The sequence below is a fragment of the Stigmatopora nigra genome, chromosome 5 (genome assembly GCF_051989575.1).
Source record: "Stigmatopora nigra isolate UIUO_SnigA chromosome 5, RoL_Snig_1.1, whole genome shotgun sequence".
In the NCBI taxonomy this organism is placed as follows: Eukaryota; Metazoa; Chordata; class Actinopteri; order Syngnathiformes; family Syngnathidae; genus Stigmatopora; species Stigmatopora nigra.
The window spans coordinates 13,557,501-13,573,594 of record NC_135512.1 but is presented as its reverse complement, the minus strand read 5'-3'; the positions used below and the strand labels follow the sequence as shown (position 1 = coordinate 13,573,594).

The window sequence follows — 16,094 nt, the reverse complement described above, 5'->3', positions numbered from 1 at the left end:
ATATATATATATATATATATATATATATATATATATATATATATATATATATATATATATATATATATATACACATACATACATATACATATGCATATATATATATTTTTTTCTCTTTTCTTTATTTATTGAGATGTAAATCATTTTTGTCTCACTCCAACTAGCTTTCAAGATGAGAAATGCAAAAGCATGTAGACTGATTATAACCCTTCGTGGGCCAAATTCAATGAACTTGACATCACAAAAGTTTGGACACCCCTGGCATAAACCACAGGTTCTTCCAAAGTCTTAAATACCTGCAATATAGGACCCGAGTGATTCATCCAAACCTGGGCAATCTGGTCCTCGAGGGCTGCTGTAGGTGCAGGTTTTTGTTGCACCCGATCCTGCACAAACAGTTAAACCAATGAGGATTTCGCTGAAACCAGAAGCACCCGACTGCAATCCACTGATTGCACTTTTAAGATACCAGATTGGTGAAAAGGCTTCCTCTTATGGGTTGGAACGAAAACCTGCACCAACTGCGGATTAATTGCTCAGGTCTGCAATGGATCCACAATGCATTCCTAAAAAGAATGTAAATCACATATTCATAGAGCTCCAATACTATTAAGAAACAAGCGCCCATTATTGTGCAACCACAGTAAGTAGAAACACTGGAATCTAGCAGTCATGGTGGTGTTTCTAAATGTCCACTACATCGAGAATGTGTGGTGAGGAGAGATGGGACAGTGGTTATGTTTACATGGGCAACAATACAATACTCCCAATACTAAGCTTTTGCTAAAGAGGGCCATATGGGCTTGATTGATAGTCTTCCAATTATTGTTCACTTCACATTTTACCCCACACAGTTTAAAAAATTGATCATATTCAATTCACATCCTTTCATTAACATCATTTTTGCACCAGAAAATATAAATCACATCATCGTATCGCTGTTGTGTACTCTGTTTGGAATAAAAAAAATTATAATTCCTCACTAAGAACATGATTTTTTTTAGTTTAAGTAAGAAATTTAAAGAAAGCTGTAAATTATCACTACTCCATTACTCCATAATGAGATTGTAAATTTAGGTATTGATGCAGAAAATAAACACGTAAGGCAGATTATCAGTCGTGGGATTAAAAAAGTCTGTCAGTATGGTCCATTTCTTGTTTAAAAATTAACATTTTACAACTCTATCTTTACCATTGATGTTTGATTGACTGGCAACCAGTCCAAGGTAGACCGAGCATCTTGCCCAAAGTCAGCTGGTATTGGTTCTAGGTCACCTGTGGCACTAATGAGGACAAGTGGCATAGAAAATCAATAGATGGATACGGTAATGCAGTCTAATTTAATGGTTCTTTCCTTCTTCATTTTGAACACTGTGCATTTCAAGGACAAATTATTTAAAACCTACCTACGCATCATCATAACATATTTAAATAATATTTGCTACATTTCTAAGCTGTATTTGTACAGTACTACATGTCTTGTTTCTATCGCGGATCCTTCATTGCAACATGCCAGGGCACATTTACACCATCATCTTATATTTAAAATTTGAGGCAGTCTGGGAGGGAAGTGGTAAGATACGAGAGAAAGGTGAATGAAAGAGAAAGTGGAGAGATGCCATGAGTAATGACAAACACAATTGGGAAGGAGGATTCAGATTTTTTTCTTCCCAAAACATGCTCTTAAAGCTACAGCGTGCAAAAGTCTGCTCCTTGGTGACCATATTATTATTATTAACAAACCATACCGTACGTGGATGCATTACCTTTTGTTAATATGAAAACAACTACAACAACAATAACAACAGGCATTTGAACAATAATGAAATCAAAAAATCAGATCATGGTGAATGTTTTCTTGATTTGACCCACGTCCTTAAACATTAAGGAACTCAGTTGTTGGAAGATCCGCCAGTGGGCTGCTGGAAAGACATAATCTCCTCCCACCTCAGGAAGTATTGGTTCCCGATCTCCAGATCAGTCTCAGCCTCATCTAGCGTTATGTGTGTGTGTACGAGAGACAACATGGAGTATGGAGAAGAGAGGAATACGAGCCGTGTTGTGGTGCCAAAGTTGGCGTGAACAAATATGTAGTATGAGCGCAGTAACTTCAGAGCCGCTCCTTAGTGGGCACCCAGATGTAAGGACCCGATTGCTCCTCAATTATCTGCTTCACCTGCGAATACACTTCCTCCAGCGAGGAACCATGGACGAAAGCTGCAAAGAAAAATCATGCAATCAAGCAATGTATAATTTAAATACCGTATTTTCACGAATTTTCTCCAAAATAGACAGTGCACCTTATATATGGAAAAAACAGAAAACCAAAAACGAAAAACCACCACTGTCAGATATTAAAAAACACAAGCGCCTGAACTGAAACAATACTGTTAAATATGCAGATGCCATCTTAGTTTACAAAATCTTCCATCATATAGCTCCTCCCCCACTGCAAGATTTTATACAAAAAAATCCAAAACATCAACAATGGCTGGCTCTAGAGGTGACTGTAAAGTAGTGAGTGCTTCATACCTGGAAGTCAATAGCAATTACCGTATTTTCACGAATATAAGGCGCACTTAAAAGTCTTAAATTTTCTCCAAAATAGACAGTGCGCCTTATAATACAGTGCGCCTTATATATGGAAAATGTCATTAATTGAGGGTGCGCCTTATAATGCGGTGCGCCTTATAGTCGTGAAAATACAGTACATCAGTTGACAGTGACTTTTTGAAATGACTAACATACTAAATTCACACACAGAAATTCTTTTTAGATATACTGGACTATCATCTATAGTAAGCGTTGGTTAAAAAACATTTCTGTGGATAATGACTTACCAGTGAAAAATTCAGTGAACTCCTGTTCCAGTTTGACAGCTCTCTCATACGACTTTCTTGCCTGATCTTCTGTAAAACGTTTATTCATTTCTCTGCATAAACATAGACATTCCAGTGTCAATAAAGCAGGTAAATTTCATACCTTGTGAAAGACATCTAAATGATGTGGTGGACCTCATGTGCATCATTTTCTGAATATTTTGAAAGGAAGACAAAAGCAAACAACCCTCGATAGGTTGCATCTCACCCTCTCTTTGTCCCTTTTTCTCTCCTTTCCCGCGAAATCTGTCTAATTTTAGGACTGTTGCACCACTAGTTATTTGTTACTTTGTAAATAGAGAGCAAATTAGAACAATTAAAAATGTTTTTCTAATCCAAAATCCTGTTTTTCGTATTTTTTCAGAGGGTTGGAACGAATGTGTCTGTTTTTAGTTCACTTCTATGGGAAATGTTCATTTGATTTACGGGTAAATTGACATACGAGCTCAGTCCCTGAATGCATTAAGATTGTATCTCAAGGTACCACTGTACTCGTAAAGTTGTTGCTCCCAACAAGGCAAAAAAATAAATCATAACAAATAAAAATTAACCAAGCTAATTCTCTAAAAAAAACTTGGCACTAGTCTTATTGCCCCCCCCCCCCACTCCCCTCCTTTTTAAAATTACTGATGCTTCAATGGGAACCGAATACCTACAAAATGTATTTACTTACAGGATGTTGTCAACATTGCGCGGCCTAATGAAGATGGCAATGGGATAAAGGCCTGCGAGCTGCAGACGCTTGATGGCATTCCCTGATACATCCAGTATACAGTGTTTACCCTGAAGCACACACAGAAAGAGTCAAATAAAATATGGCAAATACATTGATGGATTAGATAGTTATGTTTTCTTCCTCCTCTATTCTCTGTCTCAACTCTCCTTCATACCTTGTCAGCAACTTCTCGAACAGATTGAATGCTCGTTCCATATAGGTGGTTATTATACTGTCCCGCCTCGATGAATTTATGCTCCTGGATCTCTCGCTCCATAAGCTCTCTGGAGGCCATAAAGTGATAGTCTCTGCCGTCTACTTCATAGTCCCGCCGTGGCCGAGTTGTGTCTGAGGAGTACATATGCATGCAGGTTGTTTCAGGTTGTTTAAAATACCAAGAATGGCCAAATAACTGAAGCGTGAATCTGTGAATACTTTTGAAATTACAGAATATGTGCACATTCTTTGGTGATTTCTGCTGAAAGAGATACTGAAGTAAAGTAAAGACACTCACGTGGGACGCAGGAGCCAAATTTTTCTGGAAACTCAGAGATGAGATCATCGTTGACTCTATCTTTCATTGGTCCGAGCACGATAACAGGCCTTGTGTAATTAACTATGGAGAAAAACTGATTCAGTCTGGGTACAGAATTTAAAATAAATGATAAAATTTATAACTGCAGTTTTTGATTTTCATTTGCAGGATTTGACTCTATTACAGAAGCAGGGAATACGTGTGGAACACTCCACAAACTGTGCTGAAATGAATATACTATAGTCAAGATTAAACATCTGTTTTGGTGTTTCAAGGTCCATTGTATTAAGAAAAGTGTTATATCAAAATTAATTCGTAGAAAAATATGAGTAAAACACTAACTTTTTTTCTTCGGGCTTAGCTCTTTTTGCCTTGCTTTCACCTTCCCTTTTAGCCGGAGTATTTAAAAGTAACCTATCTAGGATTGTTTGCTTTTGTCTCTCATTCAAAACATTACAAAAATGACGCACTAATGTCCTCACAATAGGATAACGCACAAGCACATGACAGCTTGTCGGGGTGCTCTTTTCGTATTGGCGAGCCAGCTCAGTCACGCGCAAACCACTCATGTTTTTCGATTATTTCATGCTTAATATCGATTGTCATCATACGCCTTTTCTTCACACTACCCTTCACTGCACCTGCTTGCTTTGGACCCATTGCACCCAGTTCTACACTGACTAATGAAAATAAAAACATGGGAAAAATGTAACACACCGCCCAGTGCTTGTAGATATCTTTACACGAGGGAGATGTGGCGAGAAGGCAGTGCGCTGAAATCTTAAGCAGTCTCTCGTGTCTTGGCTGCCTGGCGCCTCGTATGCTTGTATTTCAAGGCAAATATTGTCTCTGAATTTTACTCGTATCCCAAATTGCTCGCATGTTAGGGCACTCATCAAGCTGCGTATAACAAAATTGGTGGTGCTTCTCAAAGCTTTTCAAAGTGTGTTTTCCCAGTAAAAAAAAGAAAACTGTAAAAATAAATAGTAGTATAAAAGTATAAAAAGTCACACCCCGGCTAGGTAAATTGAAAAATATTACACAAATTCAAAAAATTTACAAATTCTAAAATATTGCACAGATTTCTAAGATATTGCACATTGTTATTGCACACCCTGAAGTTATTGCACAGGAGGGATTGTCAAGGTATTACTGTATTTGTAGTAAAGTCGACCCAGCAGCAGTCACAATGGAGGCAAATACTTGCTGCCCATAAATTTTAAAAGCGCATATGAAAAACTGGAAATATAGCAGTGATTTATCATTTCTTGTGACATACAGTATCCTTAAACTGCACAGCAAATTAGTTCATTTTGTATAACATGAAAATGTATACCCTACAACACCTAATTAAATTGAGGGATTATTTGTTAAAAGAATACACTGCTCATCACCTTATTTAAATGACCATTTAGTTATTTTCTAAACAATGTCAATTTGTATACTGAAATCCACAAATAAAATGAAGAGAAGCAATTCACTCACCTTCCTGCTGCATTACTGGTTGGTAGGTTAGGAGTGTCTCCTCTTGGCCAGCTGATTGACACATAGGTTAAAGACATTTAAATGCATAAAGGCAAAAACAAATAATGTTAACTTTTGCATAAAATATAATATACTGTAAAAACACAGTTTCACATACATACATACAAAACACCTCTATGCAAATTTAGACCAGAGATGGCTTGCATATTGCGCACAATAGGCAAAAGCCAGGGGCCACACAAAATCAGAAAATGCACCTTCTTTTTTATTCTAAATGTACAGAATTATTTTTGGACTAATAGGTACTAAGAGCACCCACCAAATCAGTAGAATTTGGTACTTGGTTGGTTGGCATTTGTTCATATAAACCACATGCATCCAAATTCTATTACTTGATATTTACGTATACCAAAAGGCGTTCAGATCATTAGCCCATAAAAATCAATAATGGTACGCATGTCTCAATGAAAGTTTAGAGATCCAGAAAAAATGACATGTTCAAAGCAAATTACAATGTGAAATAATATACCAAATCACATCTCATTTTATGAAACGCTTCATCCTCATTATGGTTGCGGGGAGCGCTGGAGCACATCCCAGCAGACTCCGGGCCAGAGGCGGGGGACACCCTGAATCGGTGGCCAACCAATCACAGGGCACAAGGAGACGGACAACCATGCACACTCACACCCATACCTAGGGGCAATGTAGACTGTCCAATCAGCCTACTATGCATGTTTTTGGAACGTGGGAGGAAACCGCAAAACCCGCATGCAAATTCCACACAGGTGGACTGACCTAGATTTGAAACCAGAACCCCAGAGCTGTGAGGGCGACTTGCTAACCACTCGCCCCACCGGCACCCCAACATACCAAATGAAAAAAAGGAACTTGAAAAGTATGTAAAAAAAATAGTCATTTTGCACAGTGTACAATTTTAAATCAGGACAATCTAGTTGGTTAAAATTGGTTGCAGTTATCTTTAAGTAAAGACAATGGAGACAATGTGTTGCAGTTGATTTTTCAGGTAGGCATATATAAATGTTCAAATGGAGAGACAAATTTATGTGATCTGTCTACACACTGTTTCCCAGATCCCACACAACAGAGTGCAGATAAACAAACAAGAAAATAACAATAAAAGAACATAGGTTAAAAGTATACTAGAAATGTAATCAATGAAAAGGAAGGGAAAAATGGTGCCACAGAGAAGGGGCAGCAAAAGAGGGTGGACACTTACAGGGGTAACTCTCACTCTCACTGGTGCCAGAAGTAACCAGGTCTGGAAAAATAAGACCGGAGTCAGCAACACACAAGCAGAGGTGGGCACTAATGAGCTATATTTGCAATGATAAATTTACTCAGCACACTTTTTGGATAACTTTTCCTAGAGAGTTGTTATAATGCAACTTTACCTGGTGACGATGAGTCATTTTCTGTTACTATTTTTAATCCCTTTGTATTGTTGCATGTGCAATCTATTTGTGTTTGTCCGAAAACTTCTGGCTGTTTCACCTATCCAACAATCCACCCACTGATGTTTGACTCCAACTTGACAAATCAAACAATGCCAAAATCCCTATGTCATGCATCATGTGTATTCAAAAATGTTAAATTTCAGCTACAAAACACTACTACAAGCTTGAAATATGTTGTAAGACTTACTATATTCATTTGCAAAATGCAATGATCTGTAAAATAAAACTAAAAAACACTGGAAAAGACGATGCCTGTGACAAACTATGAGCACTATACAACTAACCATTCACCCCCCCCCCACCAAAAACACAACAAAATCACATAAAAAAATGGCAATGAGATAGTTAGTTTAGCAGACAGAGCAAAGCTCTGATGCATATATATATATATATATATATATATATATATATATATATATATATATATATATATATATATATATATATATATATATATATATATATATATATATATATATATATATATATATATATATATATATATATATATATATATATATCTATATCTATATATATATATATATATATATATATATATATATATATATATATATATATATATATATATATATATATATATATATATATATATATATATATATATATATATATATATATATATATATATATATATATATATATATATATATATATATATATATATATATATATATATATATATATATACATATATATATATACACACACACACACACACACACGCAATACTTAAACATTTTTTGTTACTCTACCCACCTCTGCAGATGCACGCAAAACACACACACACACACACACACATGCACGCACACAAACACACGCATGCACGCCCGCACACATACGAACAGACACGCACCCACACGCATGCACGCACGCACGCCCACATGCACCCTCCTGTGCAATAATAATGTAGTAAAAGACACTTCCATGCACAGTAGGAACATAGACACCCATAATAACTGCCACATTATGACTAATAACAAAAAACATCCATCACACCATGCCCATCTTTCGGCAGTGATACTTGTTAGAATTTAAGGTTTGACTGATTTATTTTTCCTTCTTTGCCTGTAGCCTTGTTGGCACTGTAACTGAAAACCTGTTCTCAGTTGGAGTAATGGATTAATATAAATGCTGAGTACTAATTTGTAAAATGTGAAATCTCGAGACGAATGCAACCTCCTTTTTGCCTATTGTTTATGAATTTTTACATCAGCATATTAAGCTATAGACATTTGATGAACATTGATAAAACAAATATCAAATAAAATATAAATAAAAACATAATATATGACAATAAGCCCATATTTTTAGATACCCCAAAACAAATATGGCATCATTAAAATGTTTTTACAGCTTTGGCTTAGACACCATGAGTAAGTGTTTAAATTTGCTGCCGTGAAGTGTAAAAGATTGCAAAAATTACTACCAAAAACTAACATTATCAGAAGGAAATCATCTTAACGACCCTCATATCCTGCAGCCATAAGCTCAGTGATGGACAAATATTTAATCCCTTTCTAGTCTGATTATTATACCTAGACACACAGCTAGACATGTGGCTAAAGTTTGAAACACTATAAAAATGCCATGTAAACTACCAAATCTTCACATCCACTCACATCACTCCAGCCAATGTTGACTGCTTTTATTGATTTCTAGGGAAAAAGTGGTCGATAATTCAGATTTTCATGTTGAAAATATCTTCAAAGACTAACTTTTTATGATTATAAACAAAAAAAATCAATAGAAAAGAAAAGGCAGTGTATGATATGCACTGGCCAGCAAGATTCACTGATATCGTTACTTACCTCTTTCATCGTGATCCTGTGCAAAGAACCACAGAAAGAAACAGTCTTAGTGGATTGTGAGAACACATGACTGAATTGTATCAGTAAAATCCCTTACTAGCTCACAGAAAACACACCCACACCCATACAAATGGAATCAAAGTTGTTCGCCCAATTGGCTCAAAAGACACCCTAATATGTTATTATTGCAGTGAAGTTGTATACTAAAACAGGACAGCAAAGTTGCAGCAATTTCATTAAAAAAAATGAGGACAAAAAACAGTACTCACCGATCTATCCTGAGTCCTCGAGAGGTAGACTGTCTTTAACCTTGACCTCTCCTTTTTCTCTGCCCTGTAAAAATGAGAAGATACTCCGGACTTAACAACTTTTGATATCCATCATTGGAATTATCATTATAGTTTACAAAATAGTGTATTTAAGACCCGTTAGTGATAATATGAATAATCAACAACTAAAGTTCTGACTATCTTTGAATGCAAACGCTCACATATCATCATTTAAACTGACGTATACATTGGACAATGCTTTGAAAATACATCTTAATTTAAATAGATGAATGAACAACAGAACATATTGTTTAGTTATATTTACTACATGCTACTGCAAACAATTTTCAGGAACTATAAATAGCTAGATATAGCCATACCGCTTGGTTAGGTATTTGATGCTTATATCGTCCGTGGGAAAATTTGTAAAAAAACAAAAAAAACAAAAGAATCATGAGAATGATGATTGTATATTCAATTGCTGCATGCCCAATTCAATTAGTCATCTAGTATTCATTGTCTATGACCGCGGGTTGTTTCAAACGAGAATCACACAAATGTGATCTTGACCTGGGATGTCACATGGTTAGATGGCGTCAGTAAGAAAAGCTGATGTAAAAAACAACAAATACATATATTTTTCTCCAAAAGGTTTTTGTTGCATACATAAGAAACTGAATGCCATACTACACTGTGTGCATTGTGTTACATCACATTGCAATATAACAGTAATATTGCCCAGCTCTAAATAGGAAGCTGCAATATTCATTATTAGTCACTAACAGTCTCCTTTGGGCCACATTGCATGCTCTTTAAACCAACCTTCTCCTGCTGGGGATGACTCCAACCTCTGGGCAGCTTGGGGGTGGGGGACTAAGGTGACGTGCAGGCCACCACTCTTCTTCACCAGCACTGCTCACATGCAGGATGTCACCAAAGCGGAAGGGCAGAGCCTGGTTTGTGGTACTCATGTCTGATGCACTTCCGTCATAGTCAAATAGCGCTCTGCAAGCAGATATAGTAATATATAATTAAACAGATGGATTTAGCTGCAAATATGTAAGGCAGTTACTTTTTTAGAAGAGGGAACAATATCAAATGGATGTATAAATCATTTAAGTTAAAACAATAATGTGTCTAACTGATTTGTGTATTGGGCAAGGACCGCATACATCATTTTATAGGTCCACAAAGTTATAGAAAATACAATAAAAACAACAATGCAACAATAATAACACAATGAAAGTGTAACTAAGACTACGTCACTGAGAAATCTAGAAATGATCAGTCTCTTTGTGTTTCCCTATGCTGTGTGTCAACAGTTTGTGTAAAATGTGCCTGGCTGAATGATGATCTGTCTTTGTGACCCACCACAGAATTCCGAAACCCATCTGCAGGGAAACAACCTGGGAAAATAGGGCAGCAGTGTGTGAGTGCTAAATAGAGCTGAAATAATAGGCATCCCCTAAAGTCCCCACTGCCTTCATCAATAAAACAGAGGAGAGACGGAGAAGGACAAATCAGTAGAGACAGATAGTGAAGTTGATACAGCTTACCCATATTTAAAAGAACATCTACATCTATCTGAAGTATTTTAGGAAGGAACATTCAATGTTGGCAGGAGCTAATCTGAATGGATTTATCATTTGGAGACTGGAGGGTCATCATTCAAGTCCCACAGCAGGAAAATGTTAAAGTGTTGTCAGAAAGACAGTAAAATACCTGCTTGCTACTATTGAGACAATCTCTTCAATTGGCACAATTTCTGCATCCGACCTCGAGAGAGAGAGAGTCATGTTTGGGTGCCTCTTTCAATGTGAAATCTTTCTTTGGTCACCATTAAATATCATTATTCGACCGGAAGTCGTTGATGGGCAGGATTCTGTAAGTGTCTGCACCCGTCTGCGCGTCGTAAAATTCATGATTGGCTGGTCACTAGATGACGTTACTAAATGACGAATGTCACGAGATTGTCCGCACCCCCTGCTGCGTGACTACAAGATCGCATCGAGAATCAACAGAACTCTTACATTGCTAGGATTCTGTAAGTGTCTGCGCCCCGTCTGCGTCGTAAAATTCATGAATGGTTCTTTCAATTGGTTCATTTTTAGTGGTTCTTTTTAGGAATTTGGAATCTTACTCAATCACGGGAGTACAAAAATATATTTTTAGTATTGCAGATTTACAAAAAATAGTTACAAAAATATTTGTCTACGTAATTCTACGCGATTTTCCCCACAAAAAAAGCATACAATGAAAATAGTCATAAAAATAAAATAAAAAACCTGATCGACCGCCTTTGGTCGATTATGCTTACTTTGTTACCTTTATACTTGTATAATGACAATAAAAGCATTCATTCCAATGCAATTCAACACAAGTATGTGCTTTATAAATACTGTAATCCTACACTGCACATTAAAATAAAATAACTATAAAAAAATAAGACAGACAGTAAAATGCTGTAATTCATATTTATATGATGCGTTAAAGGTATTTCCTCTGATGCGTTCAGTATTCAGTTAGCATGCATGTGTTTTAAGATTATGATATGAAGGCAATTTTCTTTAAAGGATAGTTTTATTCTGTTGGTCAATATTTAGAACAACAACAAAAATGATGACTTCAGTGGCTTTTTCTTATGTTGCATTAACCAGGGCCCATTTTATAATTAAAAGCAATCTCAGCATACCTCACAATCAATTATTCTTGTACTTTAAAAGTCTATTCAGGAAATAGTCTAATGTAGTTACATGAGCCAAGAATCATTGATTGCAGCAATGTTCTACATGAGTACATGATGCAATTTAAAAGTGCTTTTTGCATGACATTGTTTTAGACAACCTGCACCTTAACACTACAGTAAAGTATTAGATATGGATAAACCTAATGCAAGCCCAATGCTCATAACAAATCTTGATCTAACCTAAAATACCCAAGCCTTGCAAGCAAGAAAGGAAGCCGATTTATCATACAGTACGCTCATGAATATCTGAAGTAGTACAACTAACTCTCTGAGTATTGATGCCAAATCAGTCTGGAAAAAGAGGTGGAAGCAGAAAACACGACTTATCTAGAAGAGAGCAACTATCTGGTTGAATACAATGACATAGTGCAAAGCGGCACATGTAGATAGTTAAATTTCCAAAATGTTGTAAGAAATGCACTAAATCCCTCAAAAGAAAAAAAGAGAACAAAGAACGCCAATAAAAGGTTTTTTGAAAGGTAATAATGTTTTGGCTCTTCTACCAGTTAATACACCATCCTGTGGTTAATCTGGATTTGTCAGTAAAGTGTGTGACAAGAACAGCCATCGTTAAACATGCATCTTTATATTCTATAAGGTTCCTCCTATGAAAAATGTATCAATGGGATTTCTACTAGATTTATATGTGAAATACAGTATTTCATATATATCACATATATATTGAACAATTCATTTAACACAGGGGTGGGCATACTATTTTAAAAAGGGACACAGTGGGTGCAGGTTCACATGCCCACTGATCAAGAGTACAGCTTTTTACCATAGTGAGGTGTCTTAGAAGTGTAGGCTACAAGTTAGACATTTAATGAATTTGGGCTGCAATAGATCCTTTTGATTTTTAGTCCTACTCTGCTAACTTACATTGAATAGAAATTAATTTGAATTTCAATAAAAGTGAGCGCCTAGCAAGAGCTTGAGATTAAAAAACAATAACTGACTTGTACGAATATAACAATTTAGTAATAAATTATTACTAAATTATCCTTTTGTTTTTCTGTGCAAAATAGCACATTAAAACTATTCCACAATCAGCCACAGGTTTACATTCCAACCCATAAAGAGCACACCTTTTCACCAATCTGGTGTCCTTCAAGTGCAATCAGTGGATATCAATCAGGTGCTTATTGTTTTCGGCAGTAATTTCATTGGTCAAAGTGTGTGTGCTGGATAGGTTAGAACAAAAACCTGCACCCACAGCGGACCCTCGAGGGCCAGTTTGCCTACCACTGCTTTGGATAATGTTGGTATGAAATCTCGGTAGTTCAGTCACTTCAACAAGTTTGGGAGCCATTGCTATAGAGTTTGCGGAAATATTGAGCATTACCTGACATAAAGGGTGCGTTTTTGGGTGGACCTGAGTGATGTGGAGCTGGAACTGACACTGCTGGTCATCATCTGTTCCCTCAGGTCATGGATCTTTGCCTCAAAACGACTGTATTCTGCAGACACATAAATGCAGAAGCACATTTAATATTATAATGAGGTGGCTCCTTCGCAAGACATGATTGCAGGGACCCAAATGCAGGAACACCCGCGGGCAAGGCGTGACAGCAACAATGGGGAGACAAAGTTGGAAACCTTCACGTGGTGTCTCCTGAGAGGCCGCTCGCCGCGGCCTGCGAATTCCAACAAATACCACTCAGAGCTGCCAACAAGGAACGTGGCACCCTACGTTTTTCATCCAGCCGGAGATATTTGACTGCCCCTCACCTCCGACTACCCCCCGGATGAACTAATCCGCGTTCCAGTGGCAGCTCTAGCGCTGTCTGAGGGTAATCCTCAGGCGCTCGTAGTGACTCAACAACAACAACAACAACAGCAACAATGAACCGACAAATACTAAAAGAAAGCAGAGAACTGCCACTACTACTACTGGATATACAAAATGTGAGTACATTTTAGCTTTCTTAACGAGACAAGAGGGGACCAGGACATAACACGAGTGGCAAATGGAAGCTGATTGGATAAACAAGATAGGAGCATAATAAGACTATGTAATGGTATCATTCATTTTCTCAAACGCCAAAAGTCCACTTATGATAAATAAAAAATCATGTGTTCTATCAGAAACATTTTTAAATCTTCCGTACCGCATATGTTTTTGTAAGGGTTGCTGGAGCTTATCCCAGCTGACTTTGAGCAAAAGCCAGACTACACCTTAGATTGGTCGCCAGTCAGCAGTAGGGCCACAGAGAAACAGACAACGGCCACGAGCAGGAATTGAGCCCATGTCTGGCCACATCGACGTCAGCCGAATGAACCCCAAAACCACCAGGTAGTTCAGATATCAGCTAATTGACAATGGAATTGTATTAGTCAAGACATGTTGAAAAAAATTGTTATCTGTCATGAATGAAGGAATTTAATCCACATCCAATGCAATTTTTATTTACATTCATTTATTTTCCAAACTGCCTATTCTGATAATAGTCGTCGGAGGTCCTGGAGCCGATCCCAGCTAAATATTCCATTAATTTTTATAATCTAGACTGGTTATTCTCATGAGGGTGTGAGAGAGGTCGAGGGGTGATGGTTACTTGATGTGCTGCCAGCTGATTATGAAAAGGAGGCAGGGTACAAAGAGACAACTGACCATTCAAACTTACGGACAATTCAACCAGTCTATCCTAAATATTTTGGGATGAAACCCGACTATCCAAAGAAAACCCAATCAAGCACATTGCTCTATTAAGCAAGTATACAATATCCAAGTATACTAGTATGCAACTATATTCCGAACTACATCAAGTTTACCACATCACCCCAAAAATATAACAAAAATCTGAATGTCTGAATGTCAACTGAATGTCAAACAAAAACTGTCATTGAACAACCAGTTGACCAATCAATGCAAAGTGCAGCAAATTGCTCAGCACTCAGCACAATAGCCCTGTGCAGAAACACTTTGGACCAGTTTAACATAATGTGATATTTCAGTTCCTTTCGTTAAAATGTTTTTTTTACTGTAATGCAACAACCATCCCACCAAAGCACCCCCCACACACACCTTGTTCCTGTACAATTCTGTCAATCATGAGCAACACCTTCACACACAATTAATTGTAAACATGCTTTTTGAAGAAAAAAAAAATTGAGTTCCTTGTCAAAACAGAAGCACACGGGGAGACCGTCTAAACCAGGGGTCGGGAACCTTTTTGACGAAGAGAGCCACAAACAATTCCTATTTTCCAATGTTATTCCTTGTGAGCCATATTACGAATTTAAAGGTCAAAATACATACATGTAAACGAGTGCCATTTCACCACTTTTAAAGTGGAAAAAATTTATATTTTTTAAAAGAATCTTATGCTGTTACCAATGAGAATGCATACCAGAAGAATCTATGGCAAAAAAAGTGATGATTAAAGCAGTTCTAGATGTAATATCTCAGTTCTGTCACCAGCGATTTCCATATTTTCGCTGACAGGTTAGCAAAGAGCCAGATGCACTCATTAAAAGAGCCACATGTGACTCCCGAGCCATAGGTTCCCTACCCCTGGTCTAAACAGAGAGGTTCGAGCTATGATTCAAATGAAAATGTGTATTTTCCATGTCTAAGATGGTGAGTTATGGTTTCTGTTTTTGTTCATTTCTTTCACAACAGCAATTTCCTATGTGCTGATGATGGATCACAGCTGAAAAACATACCTGCAACAAGGCTATCTGATGAATGGGGTTGTGTGTATCTCCCTGAACCATTACCATGGAGAGAATATAATCAACCCGATGTAGTCGTTTAAGTGTACTAGAGTTAGCAGCTAGCAGGAAATCCACAAGACCACACAAACAAAGATAACCAGAAAATGTTTGTATGTCTTTCCTTTTACACATACAAAAACATATTTTAAAGAAGGCGATTTATTACTGAAATGATTCAGGAAGGGTAGTATTGAAGGAGAAGAACAAAAAAGCATGAATGCGACAGCACAATCAGGATAATGAAAGACTAAGTGATGACCTTAAACAGGAAACCAAATTAATTTCATCATCAGCCTCTGTCAATCAAATTCAAGCTTACACAATCATGTCATATAATCTGGAAATAAATACCACAATTCTCTGGCTATAAAAGACAACTGGCTGTAAACATTTCAACCAAATTTTACAAGACAACAGTCAAGAAACCTCCGGTGCCCA

The 16,094-nt window shown here is 37.0% G+C and overlaps 1 protein-coding gene across 12 annotated transcripts in view; it reads right to left on the bottom strand.

Moving 5' to 3' along the window:
• Window positions 1–1,313: 1,313 nt before the first annotated feature.
• LOC144196255 (discs large homolog 1-like protein) overlaps window positions 1,314–16,094 on the bottom strand; it is a 78,912-nt gene continuing 64,131 nt past the window's right edge. For 10 of the 12 annotated variants that reach the window (XM_077716209.1, XM_077716211.1, XM_077716213.1 and 7 more), the window contains 11 exons: window positions 13,282–13,396; window positions 10,013–10,195; window positions 9,191–9,254; window positions 8,922–8,937; window positions 6,855–6,896; window positions 5,615–5,665; window positions 4,109–4,210; window positions 3,770–3,942; window positions 3,553–3,662; window positions 2,841–2,932; window positions 1,314–2,217 (listed from right to left, as the gene is read on the bottom strand). In XM_077716209.1, coding sequence (XP_077572335.1) covers window positions 2,111–2,217; window positions 2,841–2,932; window positions 3,553–3,662; window positions 3,770–3,942; window positions 4,109–4,210; window positions 5,615–5,665; window positions 6,855–6,896; window positions 8,922–8,937; window positions 9,191–9,254; window positions 10,013–10,195; window positions 13,282–13,396 — 1,055 coding nt within the window. In that variant the 3' untranslated portion in view covers window positions 1,314–2,110. The remainder of the gene's footprint in view (window positions 2,218–2,840; window positions 2,933–3,552; window positions 3,663–3,769; window positions 3,943–4,108; window positions 4,211–5,614; window positions 5,666–6,854; window positions 6,897–8,921; window positions 8,938–9,190; window positions 9,255–10,012; window positions 10,196–13,281; window positions 13,397–16,094) is intronic. The other 2 variants (XM_077716210.1, XM_077716212.1) reach the window with 1 other exon arrangement.